General features: G+C 40.3%; 1 protein-coding gene and 1 long non-coding RNA gene across 6 annotated transcripts in view; one reads left to right on the forward strand and one right to left on the reverse strand.

The window, feature by feature from the left end:
* MMEL1 (membrane metalloendopeptidase like 1) overlaps nucleotides 1-9,177 on the reverse strand; it is a 28,661-nt gene extending 19,484 nt beyond the window's left edge. The window contains exons 1-3 of one of the 5 annotated variants that reach the window (XM_069782801.1): nucleotides 8,788-9,157; nucleotides 8,147-8,310; nucleotides 248-307 (exon numbers count right to left, since the gene is read on the reverse strand). In XM_069782801.1, the coding sequence (XP_069638902.1) occupies nucleotides 248-307; nucleotides 8,147-8,300 (214 nt within the window). In that variant the 5' untranslated portion in view covers nucleotides 8,301-8,310; nucleotides 8,788-9,157. Of the gene's footprint in view, nucleotides 1-247; nucleotides 308-7,246; nucleotides 7,357-8,146; nucleotides 8,311-8,447 lie in introns of those variants that run through there. The other 4 variants (XM_069782800.1, XM_069782799.1, XM_069782802.1 and 1 more) reach the window with 4 other exon arrangements.
* Nucleotides 1-15,329, forward strand: part of LOC138685219 (uncharacterized) — a 112,733-nt gene that overhangs the window by 13,414 nt on the left and 83,990 nt on the right. The window lies entirely within an intron of this gene.

Here is a 15,329-nt window from a genome sequence, read left to right on the forward strand (position 1 = left end):
AAGTATACAATGCAGAAGTAAGAATAGGGTTTTTTGCTCAGTTTTTACACATGGAACTGTATTTGAGGACAGCTGTACTTGCTGCCTTTGACAGTGTTAGCAATGTGTATCTAGCCAAAGGGGAAATTTCATTCCTTTTCAACTTCTTCAGTCTTAAAGCCTGAACTATTGTTTATTCAGGTTCAGTAGAATTAACAACATGTAAAACATCACCTCTGCAATAATCATTCATGGTAACAATCATTACCTGCTGTAACACATCCAGGTGTGGTACATATGTTGCCTGAATTGGTGCCATAGTGAGTGCCTGCAGGGAGAGGAATAAGAAAGCAGATAGAATTAGTTGTTTTGGAAAGAAATCGCTACCAGTGTCACTTGCCAGCAGCCCAACCTCAGTGACAGCTCTGTTTAGTTTTAAAGCAAGTGAGTGAATATTAGTGCCAGTAAAAGATACCAAATGACAACCGTGAAGAAACATCTTATCTACAGATTTATAAGGAAAATGTATTGGAAGCAGTATTACAACAGTTTTGACAGTGAATTTTAACTTTCCTGGAAGGAGACTAAGACCAGTTGTTTGGTTTGTTTGTTGTTTTGGTTTTTTTTACCTGCTAACTGCCTCTACAGTCTTTCTGACACATACTGAAAGTATGAGATCCTTTTCTAGATAACCTACTAAGATGATCTGAGCATCTGAGCTCTTCCGTGATCTTCAAAGTCACCATGGCTGAGAGGTTTAAAGAGGGGGGAAAAGCCCATAGCTGGATTTACTGCTTTCACACTGTAGTCACAAAGATCAAATGGGTGGAGGGGGGAGCTGGTAACAGATCTGTGTTTGGTTAAAATTTCAGATATGCCCTTCAAGGTTACTCCTTGCTGTTCAGCAGAGGTTGCTCCCTAATCAATGATGTTTAGGGCTGATGAAATAGTGTATAATGGAGACTGTGGACCTATGTTCAAGTCTGAGATAAGCCTGGAAAAGTCCAGTGAAGTCATTATCGGTGATCTCCAAGTAGCAAATCTGAGTAAGCGTAGTGCAAACTGTGCTAAGAGCTAATGGGTGTACTAGTTACCAGCTGTTTCAGTTGTTACATGAGCACACGTCTAGTAAAACATGAATTTTGTTCCATTGAGACCTTGGCTCAGTCCTGTTAATCACTTTCCTCAGTAGTTTGAAAGCAGTCAAACTTGGGAACTCCGGGGACCTTCATGACTCGCTGGTTTCAGCCCACGAAGGAGGAGTGATGTGATGGGGAATTTGAGAGGGAGCACAGGCAATGAAACCTTAGCAGAAGCATTTTGCTGTGACTTCTAAAACAGAAGAATTTGATGTGTGCCTCTATATGGGGAAATGGGTCTGTATGCTCATTCCAGCAGAAGCTGGAAAGTGCTGCTCCTGGCTATTAAGTTTCTATTTTTGACCACTTAGCCTTGGTTTGTGAAATTCTTCCAGTGAAGAAGATCCACAAAAAGCCTATGCACTTCTAATGCATTGATGGTGAGTAGAAACTGGAACAGACCCTAGCTTTTATTGCTTGGTACTCTACACTAAATGTAGTGCTAGGAGTTTGATGGCAGTGACTCCAGAGGGTCTTGATGTGAATTCACAGCCGTAAGTTCTACCCCAGCCTGATGAGTGGCCTTGGCCCTGGGCACAAGAAAATTAATTTTGCTGGTTTAATTTCCCACTTGTGAAACTGGACTAGCTTAGTATCTACTTATGTTAAATAGACAGCTACTTGGTTCCACACTGGAAAACGAAAACTTGATACCCTTACTTTCCAACAGGATTAGCCATGTTTTTAAACATATTTTTGATCCTTACACTATGATGTTTGCAGAAAAGAGTTACTAAAAAAATTCCTTCCAATGAAAATAAGTGTTTTACATGACAGCAAACAAGATTACACTAATTCAGACAGAAATAAAACAGTAGGGGAGAAAAGAGGGCTTGGAAGTTCATCAGTGGAAGCAACATAAAAAGCCCCCACTGTGATTGGGAATGTAACATTCAGGGTTCAGCTGAGTGCTGTCGTGCTGTGTGGGAGTAGATCCGCAGTAGAATAACTGCATGCCTTATTATAATTTAGTGTCTAGCAGTCTGAACATGGGATGAGCAAAATACATGTAACAATGTGAAGCTTCACACAGAGGGGTTTAGGGGTTTTTTTTTGTGGTTTTTTTTTTTTTTTTTAGCACTGGATGAAGCTAAGCCCAATTTTTGGAGTTTCTTAAACTCTCTAATAACTTAAACTTGCCCCCCCCCCCCCCCCCCCAAAACCAAACCAACAAACAAACAAAAAACCCCAACACCCCCAAAACTCCAACACAACCACCAAAAGTCCAGAGTATTTCCAAGAATAAAAAAATCCTTTGGGGGGAAAAGAAACTAGTGGTTCAAAGGCATATGGAAATTTTCCATAAAGCAGAAATAGCAATGGGCAAGGTGAGAAAGAGATAATTTTTTAATTTTTTTTTTTTAAATCAAAGCTTCTCTCTTTAATATAACCTGACGTTTAACTTCATTTTCCAGAACAAACTGCTTTCAACAAGATTCTAACTCCCCACGTTCAAAAAGCCCTTGTGATTGTGAAAATGTAATTGAGCTGTATAAGTAGGGAAGCCAAATCTGTTTTGAAACCTTGGTTGCACACTCATGACTCTGAAACTCTGCCACAAAACCAGATAATTAGAAATGGCTGGTGAGGGGCTCTCAGTTTACTTCTAAAAGTGGCTCCTTTGTTTTTCTATCAATTATCTCTTTTATGCCTCAGTACCGTTCCTGACAAAGAACCAAGCCAACCTGACTCCGTATGAGATATGACCAACACTGCCCTGTTTTGCTTCACAATGTACTTGTTGGGTCTTTGCTCACTTGACTGAGGCTCTGCCTACTGCACCTCTTGAACTTCAAATACCTAGGAACAAATGTAAAATGCACCCTCTAAAGTCTCAGCTAGACAACTCTATGCACTTCATTTTCTCAAACTACTTGAGAAACAACTGCCCAAGTTTTCAGTATAAACATAGGTATTTCTCTATGTATTTATTTTTCCTTCCTGGTTAAATATTGCTGACATGTTGAGCTGTAATGACATAAGAGACTCCTACTTTGACATCCATGGACAAAGACTGCTGGAAGTACAGACATGGGAGGGACAACTTGGATTAATGTTCTACAAAGCCTAAAAGTTGAAACAAAACAAATGTCTAGCAGGGTTTAGATGGATGTGATGGGAAACTTCCGAACATAAAATCGTAAGTGGGACATGGGCTCATGTTTGACACTGTAAGGCATGAAGCTAGTAATTTGCAGCAGAGGAAAACTGGCACGTTGTTCAGCTCTGAATCCCATGTTAGCCCTGCTGCATCGAAAGTAAACACATCAGTGGAAGGGTTTGTAGGGAATCAATACTTGTCTCCTATCAAACCTTACCTCCCACTTGTCTTCTCCCACAGCCAAGTTCATCTAGAATCTAGCCACTTATATTTTTTTTTCTCTTTCAAAATTAATCACTCCATTTTCCCACCTCTTTCTTCCGAGATACCCTTCCTTGGGTATACTTTTTAAAACTATCAAAGAGGGATGTCAAAAGAACAGAAATGGGCCAGAAAGATTTAATCACTCTAACTACTTTGTGCAGTACTAAGTTCCTTCGTGGCTCTCAATTCAGGACCTTTGCAGTATCACCCTTGCATTTACTTCATTAAGAAAGGCATACTCTTGCTCTGTTGATAGTCTTGTAAATAGAAAAGAACCATTGAACCCTCTGCAGACTGAAGGCTTTCTTCACTTTCAGTCTGACAGAGCACCATCAGAGAATTGATAAGGGAAGGTAAGCTTTAATGGAGCTAAATAAAATTACCTGAGCTGTGGGACTACTCCAGATGGAAGAAAATGAGAGAAAATAAGCACTCCAGACACTACTTCAGAGGTCAACTGCTCACTTGAAAAATGGCAGAGCTGGGACATGCTTCAGGGCACACGGAGCTCAGTGCAGAGAATTCTATTGTCTTAATTTGACTTTACAAGAAGCCATTGAACAATATTACATTTACTGGTCAGCAGCAGGATATAAGAATAACTTCTGAGGTCTGTAGAGCACTGTAGTCCTCTTCAGCAGGTCATCTTTTGAATGATAATTTTTTTTCAAATAAAAGTTGCTTTTCACAGCCTTATCGAAGTTCTTTTTAGACAACAAAAGCAAAGCAAATGATTCCGTACAGTCTCTGAAGCACAGTTTGTGTTTAGTGTTTTCCCACTGTGCATTTTGAGGACCACAGATGGCTGGAGATGGCACACATTGAAACAATTAGATCCACAGTTGTCATCAGGCAGTCAAGTGTGAGCTTTACCTTTCAGCACCTTATCTTTTCTCACACAGATCTCATCTGCAGAAGTGCTGTCAGCACTGCAGACTGCCTTTGTTGCTAACAGTCAATTGTTTGCAACAAATAATGTAATTGCCAAATTTAGCTTTTCTCCCTCTGAGAGGGCTGTCTATACCAGATGTCAGTGTCTTCAGATGGACTCCATAACACAAGTGTTTGTTTTTATTCCACCTTTCTTATGATTTCTTACCTATAGTCTACCTATAATCATGGCGGAGACAGAATTTCATGTAAGAATCGGTAAGCTGAGTATTTGCCCACTTTTGCAGCCCTGTATGGCCTGTCATTCCACATTCATGTAGCTCCATCTGAGTACAACTGAGAAGAGTCTTGCCACCCAAATGTCATTTCATCATGACTTTTGTGTTAGCTGCCGCTTCTTTAAATTCTCCATTTCCTTTGAATAGATGCCTCATTAATGAATGTTCATGAAGTCAAAACTAGGCAGCAGTCTAGGAGACAAGCCAGATCTCAGCCACAACCTTTTCTTAGTGTGCCAGTGACCAGTTTAGATATTGCCCCTAGCCAGCAGGTTCTTGCAAATCTATTTTTCAAGTGCATGTTAATTGCATTCACAGCATAGGAAATGCAGGAGCATAACATGGCTTTCTGAAATCCACTCCCAGAACAAGGTGCTGATAAATTTGAGTGTCGTATTTCTCTTCATTTATTTGTTTGTAGCCTGCCTAACCGGATAGAGTGTAGGTGAATAAGCGTGCCCTCTAGCTTTCTAGCAGCCTGTGTAATAGATGTGAATAGTGATAACCCGTGGGGATGCAGACACAAAAAAGATAATCTGTGAATCTTCCTTCTGAGAAACCTACAAACTTGGAAGCCAGAAAGTGAATAAAATATCAATTAAACTAGTAACATGACTTTTGAGCAGTCAGAACCAGCAATTAGGTGAGAGTGAAAGTTGTTTGTAACTAAGTTGTCTGGAAAAGTCACTCACTGTGACTTGATGTCAGCTACAATAAGTGTTGAAATGTTCTTCAGGCTGTAACCTTTCCAACAAGTGATGAGATTTGGAGTTTAGTAAATATTTGTAGAACATAGCTGAGAAAGAGCTGTGAAAAGGCTGCAAAGATGTACGCGTGGGTGTGATGGAAAGATTGAGAGCGTGGTGTATTCAGATTCAAAAACAAATTACTTCAATTCCGTCTGCTTCCCTATCTATGATCACCCAAATATTACTCTGCTATTCTTACTATATTTCCTTTTAGCTTATTTAGATGAGGTTTTATGGGTATGAAAACTTCTTTGGATGTCAAAAATCCTCAAACTGCTTCTAGAACTGTATAACTGCATTGCTGTGAGAGCTTCAGTGGTTTTGTTGTCGGGGTATATAGATAAGTCACAGTCAGTATGAATACGTATTATGGGCATTATTGCTATAACCAGAGGCCTGTTTCATGCACCACAATGCTCTTCTGCAAGCTATATACAAGCAGAGCAAAAATGTACTCCCTGAACCACAAAGCCTATGTATACCTTCATATATAAAAAAAGAGAGAATGTGAGGCAGGATAGGTAATCCTTTTATTTTTCCATTAGCTAAACAGAATTACTTTTTAGAAGTCGGTCTGGGCAGTGTCATTCTGACACAGGATGTACAAAGATGAAGTGGTGAATCTGAATCTGCTCTTAATAAACAATCCAGTGTCCCATACACACTTCAAAATTAACATTCGAGTGAAATTAGAAATAAAGGAATCCCAAGGATAACATTCTTAGTTCTAACACAAGAATGCTGCTCAGCTACGTTTTCTTCCTGTTGCTGTGCAGGATTTATATTTATGTTACACAGCTTTGAGCAATACACGCTTTTCACTTGGTAAGTCTAAGAAAGACTTCAGCCTTTTGACTGAGCATTGGGTATGGACCTAGATGTAACATCAAAACAGAACCAAGTGGAGCATTTGGACAACACTTTTCAAGACAAAAATGTTCCTGTTCTGCAGGAACATTCACTGATTGCACTGAAGAGCTCTTGCTTTCTCAGTTTTAGACCCAAATAGTGCATATAGGCATGCATCTAAAAATGCTGTAGACTAAAGTTCCTGCTGCTCAATTCCTACCTGTGAATTACCTAAAGCTTGTGGCTACTCTAGAGTCTAATGACCACATTTTGGTGTCTCCTATTGCAGTACTTCAACTATGTACGCTCCGATGTAAACTGGCAGAAACTGACACTAGGTCAGTGCTGAAAACAGTTCTTTAAGGCATGAGAAAAGAGCCGGGAGGAGCTGCACGCTGTACAGGACAAGCAGCATTATCAGCTCTGCGATCACCTTGCACTTGCATTTTGCTCAGGAATGTCTGAATCCGGGAAACATTTCCAATGACAGTTTAATTGCTGAGACAAGCTTGCAAAATATTTAGATTTTGGAACTGTTTTTTCACAGATAAGCCTTCCATCCAAGAAATGTAATAGTTAGCACTTGCTTTACGTGCACAGACTCTTCCCATGGATTTGGATGAGACACGAACATTTGGGAAAATATTATTAATACCCAAATTCTGATTTCCCTGAACCTAAGCAGCAAGATGTAGAGCAGATGTCTCAAATCCTTTATGCGTGCAAGCAACAAAATTCTGCATACCTCAATATTTTGATAAAGAAACTCCTGACCTAGGACCTAGGTCTGGGGAATTTCTTTCCTCCTGTCTCCCGAGCTAATACAATAAATATAAGCAACTTTCTGATGAGTATTATGAATACCAAATACTCACAGATTTCATCTAACACTGGAACAAATGCTGGTAACATTCAATTGCTGGTAGCAAAAGGAGTAAACAATATAAAGACTTTTCTCATGCATTATTACTCAGAATTGTGCAATGTTTTACTTACGAGTGCTGAAGCAAGCAGTTCACTGCAGCCAGGGGATGCAGAGACGTTTTAAGGAGAAAGCAATGCCTTGCTTCAGTTTTGCTGTTCCGACTTCCTAGTTTTAGTCTCTAGTGTTTTAGCAAAGCTCTGAATCCAAGAAGCATTCATGCAAATGACAAACATGAAGCAGGTGCTGCTACCAATCATGTCAATTGCTTCACAGATTTTTTAAATAGGACGGTGCATTTGGTCTGCTAGTGGAAAAACTTCGTTTTGAGAGTAAGCATGCTCTGCAGTTAACATATTAGGCAAAGCACCTCAAAGTAATATGCCTCACTGTCAGGTTCCTGACAAGACATTTGCATGAAAGTCACAGAACCAAATCTCCCTTAGAGATCAAATTGCCTGATGTAATATTTAAAAAGTCTCTCTTTCCTCAGCAGCACACTGGCTTTCTTTTTTCTTTTTAAAAAAAAAAAAAAAAGCTTTCACATTGTAATAAGCAATCTCCCCTTTAGATCTGCTACGCAGCTGTTGCTTTGTAACTCCTGGCAATAATGAATCTTAACTCGGGCTTCTACAAAACAAGGAAATGTCAAGCCTTACACACAGATGCACAGATACACACCTTCTCCTCTAAAATAGTGCAACATTTTTTTTACCTTTGTCAAAACAATGCTGAATTCAATAAAATGCATAGAATTAATTAAAAGCATAGAGTCTTACATCACGTAATTTAAAAATGAAATAAAATCCAACATAATCCTCTCTGTCCATGAGCATGGAACAAGGCAGAAATAGCCAAGTCCCTCACAGAGGTGACCTCACTGTCTCCCTGTATTTTTGTTTTTGCAGAGCTAAATGAAAAGACTTGTATGTTGTTTGTGGAGGGAAGAGGGGAATTATTCACAGGTTCCTTACCTCTGCTGCTGGCATACAGGATCACCAGGGCGACCACTGCACAAGTCATGAGGAGCAGCAAGACAGCCAGACCGATTGCCACAAAGCTCCAGGATTTCTTCCCAGATTTTGTTGATTTTTCCACAATATCCATTTGACTTTCTGATTTCCCCATTATTGTAACTCTAAATTGAGGAGGGGAGGGTAAGAAAGAATTAACAGCACAGCTAAATCAATAGAGGGATAAATGCATGACAAATCAGGGAGGAAAAGGAAGCAGAATGAAAGCAAAGACAGATAAAGAAAACTTCCAAATTATTACATGTATTTGTCCATTTGATTGTCCACAGATTTGCCAACCTCATTCTCCATCTCCTGTGCCTGCCAGATTGTCTGCACTCGGGGTGTGCTGCTGGGGGCTGTTCTGGACTACACTACCCTAGGCTCTCAGTGGTGCAGTGTCATAACTTCAGGAGCCTGCTTTGCGAAGTATGGAAAAGTCTCATCACCAGCTTGGGCAACTCCTTTCTCCCAGACAGGGAAGGAGGGGAAAAACTGCCTCCTTCCACTCCCCACTTCGAAAAGTGTCTTGCTGTTTCAAAGAATTTTCCTCTTTTTTTTTTTCCTCTGTGGCTATGAGTAGGTCTGCAGAGCTCTGTTACCAGCAGCAGAATCCAAAAAGAGATCCTTCCAGGTGTGAGCGCCTTTGAGCTGTGTCTGCTCCGTCCTTAGCACACGCGAAGGGTTGGGAAAGTAGAAGGCTCCTAGAACACGTGTCAGCTCCCAGGTCTGCAGGAGTTTGTGCCTTCCAGCTTCTCAGTCTTCTCAGAGCCATGCTCCAACTTGGGAGCTCAGCCGTGTGCGGATCCCAGCTCCAGGCAAATGCTCCCGAGCAGCGGGGGGAGGAGGGCTTGCATCACAGCAGCGGAGAGCACTGGGCTCTCGGAGCCTGCAAGCAGCACCAGCTCCGCTCTGCCGCAGCTTCTCCTAAACTTCCTCTAGCTTTCCTGAAACGTGCTCCCAGGTTATTTAGTTGGCTGCTGCACTCGCAGAAGGAGCGTGGAGTCAGAGAGGTGCAAACCTATCGAAACCCTCTGGCTCTGGGAGCGCTGGCAGCTTTTGGGTGCGATATACAGGAACAGCTTCTCGTTTGAAAACACACCGATTTATCGATTGTTGCAGGCTATACACAGGATTCTTTTATGCTACTGCTTGGAAATCTATCTGGTAACAACTGGGAAAGACAGTAAAAGCAAGGGCAGGATAGGCATCTGATTCTCCTGGGGTTTTATTTTATTCTTTTCCAGAACTGACTTCAGAATGAGGGAGAACCAGCTTGGTTTGGGTTGGGTTTTTTTGGTTGAGCTTTTTTCTTTCCCCTGTAGGTGGGTTTATTGAGCTAGTGTAACTGGCTGCCAAAGTTCACACTGTACAAATTTTAAGGTTGGTACCTCTCTCGACCCGAGTGCTTCACCAGCATTCCAAGTTTTGTGTATACTTGGGAGGAAGGGCTGAGGGCAGAGCAGGATCTCTTTGTGGCAGCCCTGTTTACTGGGAACGTACAAGCAGAGTGTTCCAAGAATGTGAACACAGACCTGTTTCCGTCAATGGGGTAGAAAACAATGAATGCCAGTGTCTTCTGCCAGGAGTCTAAGTCTCCTCTTCTAGTTGCTACTCTGCCTCAAATCCCCTATGAGAATTTGCCTTTTTTTTCAGAGTCATATTATCTTAGGCTTCTGTCAAGTGTGAAGGCAGCTATTCTCATCCCACCATCTGAAGAGGAGTATAAGAACACAAGGATCTGAAAGAAACGCATGCACTTGCAGATCCTGGGTGTCCATATGTGAAAACTAGCTACAGAAGGGAAGGTTGCTTTTAAGGACAATGCTATACATTTAATGAGTTAAGTGAGCTCTTATTTCTATTTGTAGGAAGTTGTACAGCTAACAAAAGATTAGTTTCCTATGGATGTGAATCTTCCTTATTGCTGAACAGCTTTATTGTTACCTTACAATTAAGCTGGCTCTGAGGACGGTCTCCCTAGTTAAGGTCCATACTATTGTAATAGGCAAGCGCTTCACAGGATTTAATGTAGTTATTCTTGTAACATGGCTATAAGATACCAAAGGGCATTATTTTGCCCGTTTCACTGGTGGCGAATCAAGATGCCAAGAATTGAAGAGCTTTATTCCTACTGCTTTCTATGTATGCCTGTTGTAGCCATTGTGACTAACACGGTCTCTGAGGCTAGGAATGCTATGAGTGATTCAGACTGCCTGCTACTCAGCCTGCAGACCCTAGCCCCCCCTGTAATCAAGAGATAAGAGGACTTACAAAGTCCTAAGTAACTTCTGTATAAATTATTTGAACATGGCCCAAAGTGACTTAATTGAGGTTGTACATGAGCACCAAGAATATAGATCTTTTATGTCCCCAGAAAATTCATAGATTCCCTCAAAAAGCATTGACCTAATCATAAAGGAAATACTTTTTTTCCTTCCTTTTTTTTTTTTTTAAATTTTTGGGGAAGTGGGAACTATATCAGGAATCTCTTCCTGTATCTATAATGGCTTCAATTCCTTGTAGAGCTGAGGAAAAGGTGTACTCTTTCCAATAGGAAATACAAGGAACTTTGGGTGTAGCAATGGCATTGGCTTGCATTTTCTAAAGGTTCTGCTAGGCCAAGCTGAACATTAGACTGGAAAGTCAGTACTGACAAATATTTTTTATTTCCTTTACTCTTGCAGTTTAGCTCTGAAATAAACTGCTTAGTATTTGTAATGAAAATACTTCCATTGTCAGTTCTCAGCCAGGTATCAGTGACAAATGGTTGAGGTAGTGCTGAGCCTGTTTTGGGTTAGAGAATGTCAGAAAAGGGAGAAAATGATTAGTAAGTTTATCATGTCCCTTCACATCCTATTTTAAATTGGTTTTTTACCTGTTTTTCTACACTAAGTCAGCATCTGGGTGAGCAACAGCAGTGCATAACCCAAAGCAGTCATCCAGAAGTTCGCAGCTGTTGCAGAGAAGTAAAGGAAGTGCCTGACTATTAATACCATTTTCTATTGGGAAAAGTTGTTTTTATCCTCTTAAGATTCAAATTTGGACTGATTGGCAAACACAGCACATAATTTAAGCATCATAGGTAGATATACATTGTCTTTTCCAGGCAAGTATAACCAAGTCAATTGGAAGCCAATAGGATGTGCCTGACAGTGAGGCAGAGCCAATACAGGCTCTAAATACAATCAGAACAGCCCGTAGGCTTAGGAGCAATTGTTGCAACTAATGAGCATCCATCCCACTGGTGTGTGCCTTCAGGCAATAAAATTTATACAGAATATACAGAAAGCAGATACTAAAATCCTATGTGCTGGACCTTAAGAAGCTGAAATTGGTCGTTGTTCTTAAGGTATTGTTGAAATAAACAACTGAGCACTTTTGCTGATGAAAGACACTGGGAAAATTTGATGTGGACATTCCTGAAGAGAATCCTTTTGTACCTTTTAACTGAGAAGGAAGTATTTTTTCTTCTACTTGATGCATCTATTGGCAAATTCCCCCCCTAAGGAGGGGCAAGCAGAGCTAATATTAAAGGCAGTCAAGGGAGCTGTAATTATGTGTGTGAGAGCAGAATTATGCCCTGAGTATAGACATGCTGAGGGTGGGAAGGCTTGAATATTTTATAAAGGACTTCTATGGGTGTGAGAGAATCTTGTGACATGATGCGTTTCTGCTTTGTGCTGAAGTTTGTGAGGGGAGACATGAGCTATAAAATACATGTTGATAGACACAGAGATAGCAATACCAGACAGTATGATTTGATTTAAGAATGATGTATCTTGTTTTCATTAGATGTTTCTCTTCATGATGGGAAATCTGGTAACAAGTATTTAGATTGCTGTGCTGTAAGTAAAAAAAAAAAAAAAAAAAAAAAAAAAAGTGCTTCTCTTCTGTATGAGGAAAAGCACCAGCAACTGTAAAGGACATATTTGCAGAATCATTAATTTTGATTTGTCTTGAGCAACTTTGTGTGGTCACTGAAATAGAGTAATCCGTCATTTTGACAGTTCTCCCCTAGTGCAGTGAGGTCCCTGTTCATTGCTTCTAAGGGGAAAGACCTATTTTGGTTTCTGACACAGTCTCAGTATCACCTTGTAGCCTTTATGGCAAAGGAGATCTGATGATGCAAATTAGAAGTGGGTTTTTTTGTTATTTTTTCCCTAAACCTCACATTTGACTAAATTATTCATAAAATTTTTTCTTTCTGCAGTGCATTTCAACTGGAAATTTCTAAAAGCAGTTCCTTTATATCCTAATGTGGAAACTGAGGCACAGGGAAGTGTGGTGACTTGCCAAAGTTACAATGGCAGTCACCGCCTGCAGAAATTTTCGTGTACTAGTCTTTCATCTGCTGGTCTAGTTCACGATCCATTAGACCCTTGTTTTACAAATTAGCTTTAGAAGTGTAATCTCTCTTTGCAATACTGTGAAAGTGAACGCCAATCTGGAGATTTCTTCTTCCAGAAATTGAGAAACAGTAGGGGTTTTCAGTTACTGGAAAACATGCTCTTTCCTCAAAGCAATGTAGATGCAAAACATAGGAAGCAATGAGGCATTTGCTGTTTCTATTGGACTACTTTGAAAGGATTTTTCCCTTTTCTCTTGCTTGTAACTAAAGGAGCTGCTTCTGTTACTGGATTTTGGATTTGTAAAGATCTTGCAAGGGCAGGGTTGCGGTTTAAAAAAGCCTCAAATCATAGATTTTTACACTTGGATCCTGGATGGGTGGGGCTTGAGTACCCAATCTGGATGACTGCCTCCTTTTAGGATGTTTTTACTGTGAAATTTAAGACCCCATATATGACTATTTACTAAAGAGGTGCTTCCTCAGGCATAAGGCATCCCAACTGCACAGAACTATTGTGGTTCCGAGAGAGAGGGAGCTGTCTAGAGTTTTTATGCAATGCTTTTCTTCTTGGGAAAGTTTCTCAAGTTGGGGAGGAATTTATGGTCAGAGAGCTCCAGCCCTGAACAGCAAATAGCTGAGCCCATGTCTCACTTGCCTGGGAGACCGTACTTGATTCAGGGCTGTGAATATTTCTGCTTTCATATTTCCCTTGGAGAATCTGGAATAACCATGGGTATACCTGGGACACTGCACTGGGAGAAGATAGTATTCAAGGATACTACTACCTTTCTCAGAAGTTTGGTTGCTATGTCTTAGTTGCCTGCAATGTCAAATTGAGCTTCAACTCTCCATTTAGGAGGAATTGATTCTAAAGATAAAAATTGTGAAGGGTTGTGCATTTTTTTTTTCTCTGCATATGTTTGCTTCACCATCGGTGATGTGTGCCACATCAACCCTGTGCTAGGATTATATGAGAATACATTACCTCATTTAGTTCCCTGCCATCCTGAGGTTTTGCACAGTCTTTCCGCAGTGCTGACTATGACCTTCTCCCAACAACTTAGGCAGGTTGCACTAAGACAATTTATTGTGTTTAGTACTGATGTGACTGAATGTGCCTGGTCATCTGAATAGATGTTCTAATGGTTGCTACTCTCTCTATACTCCAAGAAAATCAGGGACTGCATGAACAATAGGGTAGTTATTTCCCAGCCAGTGCTCTGGAGTTCTCATGCAGGTATTAATCAGCTACATCAAATGTATAAACGACTCTGTGTCCTAAAGCAATAAAAATCAAACAGGACATGGTGCTGACATCATCTTTAGTATGATGTGTCTTAAGTATTGTTACCGTGGAAACAAGGTATCCATCTCTATCTGTTACACTTTGTATCTCCTTATAAACTGACCCATACTAAGATGTGAGGAAAAATCACATACCTCTGGATGCCGGGCAGTCATCTAAAGTGACGTGGGCATGCAACTTCTGACATCACTTCTGTATGTGGTGGTTAATGCAGAGGTTTTTGAAGGGCTCTAATGGGCTGGCCTTGGCAACTACTTGCAATGTGACATTGCACAAGAATTCCATGCAAGTCCTAGTGGAGTGTGATGGGGCTATGATGTGTAACTTTTCTATAAATTTATTCCCCTGGAATGGCCAAACCTTCTGTTCTGCGTATTGCTGGCACATCAAAGCGCGAAGAGCTATCTCTGTTTTGATACAGCAGCACTGTTGTCAAACCAGCATAATGCAGATGCAGCTTCCAAGGAAGGACTGGAAAGGACCCTGCACTTCATCATGCAATAATGTCTCTGAAAATTCAGCACAAATCTTGCAGAAAGGGCGTTACTTTAGTACTTGTCAATCATTTGTTTTGACTCTGGCTTTAGAAATGAGAACTGATTAGCTGGAAAATTTCTCTTACTGTTTCATTTCCCAATTCTATAATGTACACACGTATACAAACAACATACATAGGGATTTTTGACTCGCACATGCAAAAAGAAGGACACTGCAAACTCTAGGAAGCAAAAATTCTATAACGTGTGTTGGATGGACGGTTTTCTTCCAATAGTAAATCAACAAGAATTGCTCTGTGGGAAGATGTTTTCCTTGTTTCTGACACAAACAGCAAAAGCAGCTTGTTTTGAAAAGTCATCCATAGGTGAGAAAACAAGGACAAGTAGCTTACCAATGGATTTCATACTTTTTTGTCCTACGTGTCTGCTTTTTTCCTTTCTGATTTCTTTCTGAGCCCTTTCCTCTTTCAATAGAGGAAAACACAGCAATATGGGATATTGTGTTCTATTTAACTTACGAGAGTTCTAGGACTGGGTGACACCTTAGTTCTAGTGGGGGCACAATAAAGAACGTAAATGAATGTGTTAATAGGCAAAGCACATGCTTATGCTACCTTGCATTCCAGCTTTGCATTTCACTTTGATTCTATTGCTTTGGATTCTGCTACTGATGGGTAACAAATATTTCACACTCTGTTGTGACCTAGGTTTCAATGTTCAGGTTACACAGATACAAAGATATATTTCTTCTGTGTATATGAATTAATCTGAATAGGAAAACTCACCTGAATCAAGATTTATAATGCATGTCTAAAATTGTCAGATTTACTATCAACATCACTAGTTTTGTTTAGTAACCAAAACAGTATAACTATTCCAGTACTGTTGAATGTTAGTAAATGTCTTCATTAACCTCAGTCTAAGCAGCTGCCTTCTGAAGAGTGAAAGGAGTATTTAAGAAACTGATACAAATGAGCCTAGCATATGCAT

The sequence above is a fragment of the Haliaeetus albicilla genome, chromosome 4 (genome assembly GCF_947461875.1).
Source record: "Haliaeetus albicilla chromosome 4, bHalAlb1.1, whole genome shotgun sequence".
Taxonomy (NCBI): Eukaryota; Metazoa; Chordata; class Aves; order Accipitriformes; family Accipitridae; genus Haliaeetus; species Haliaeetus albicilla.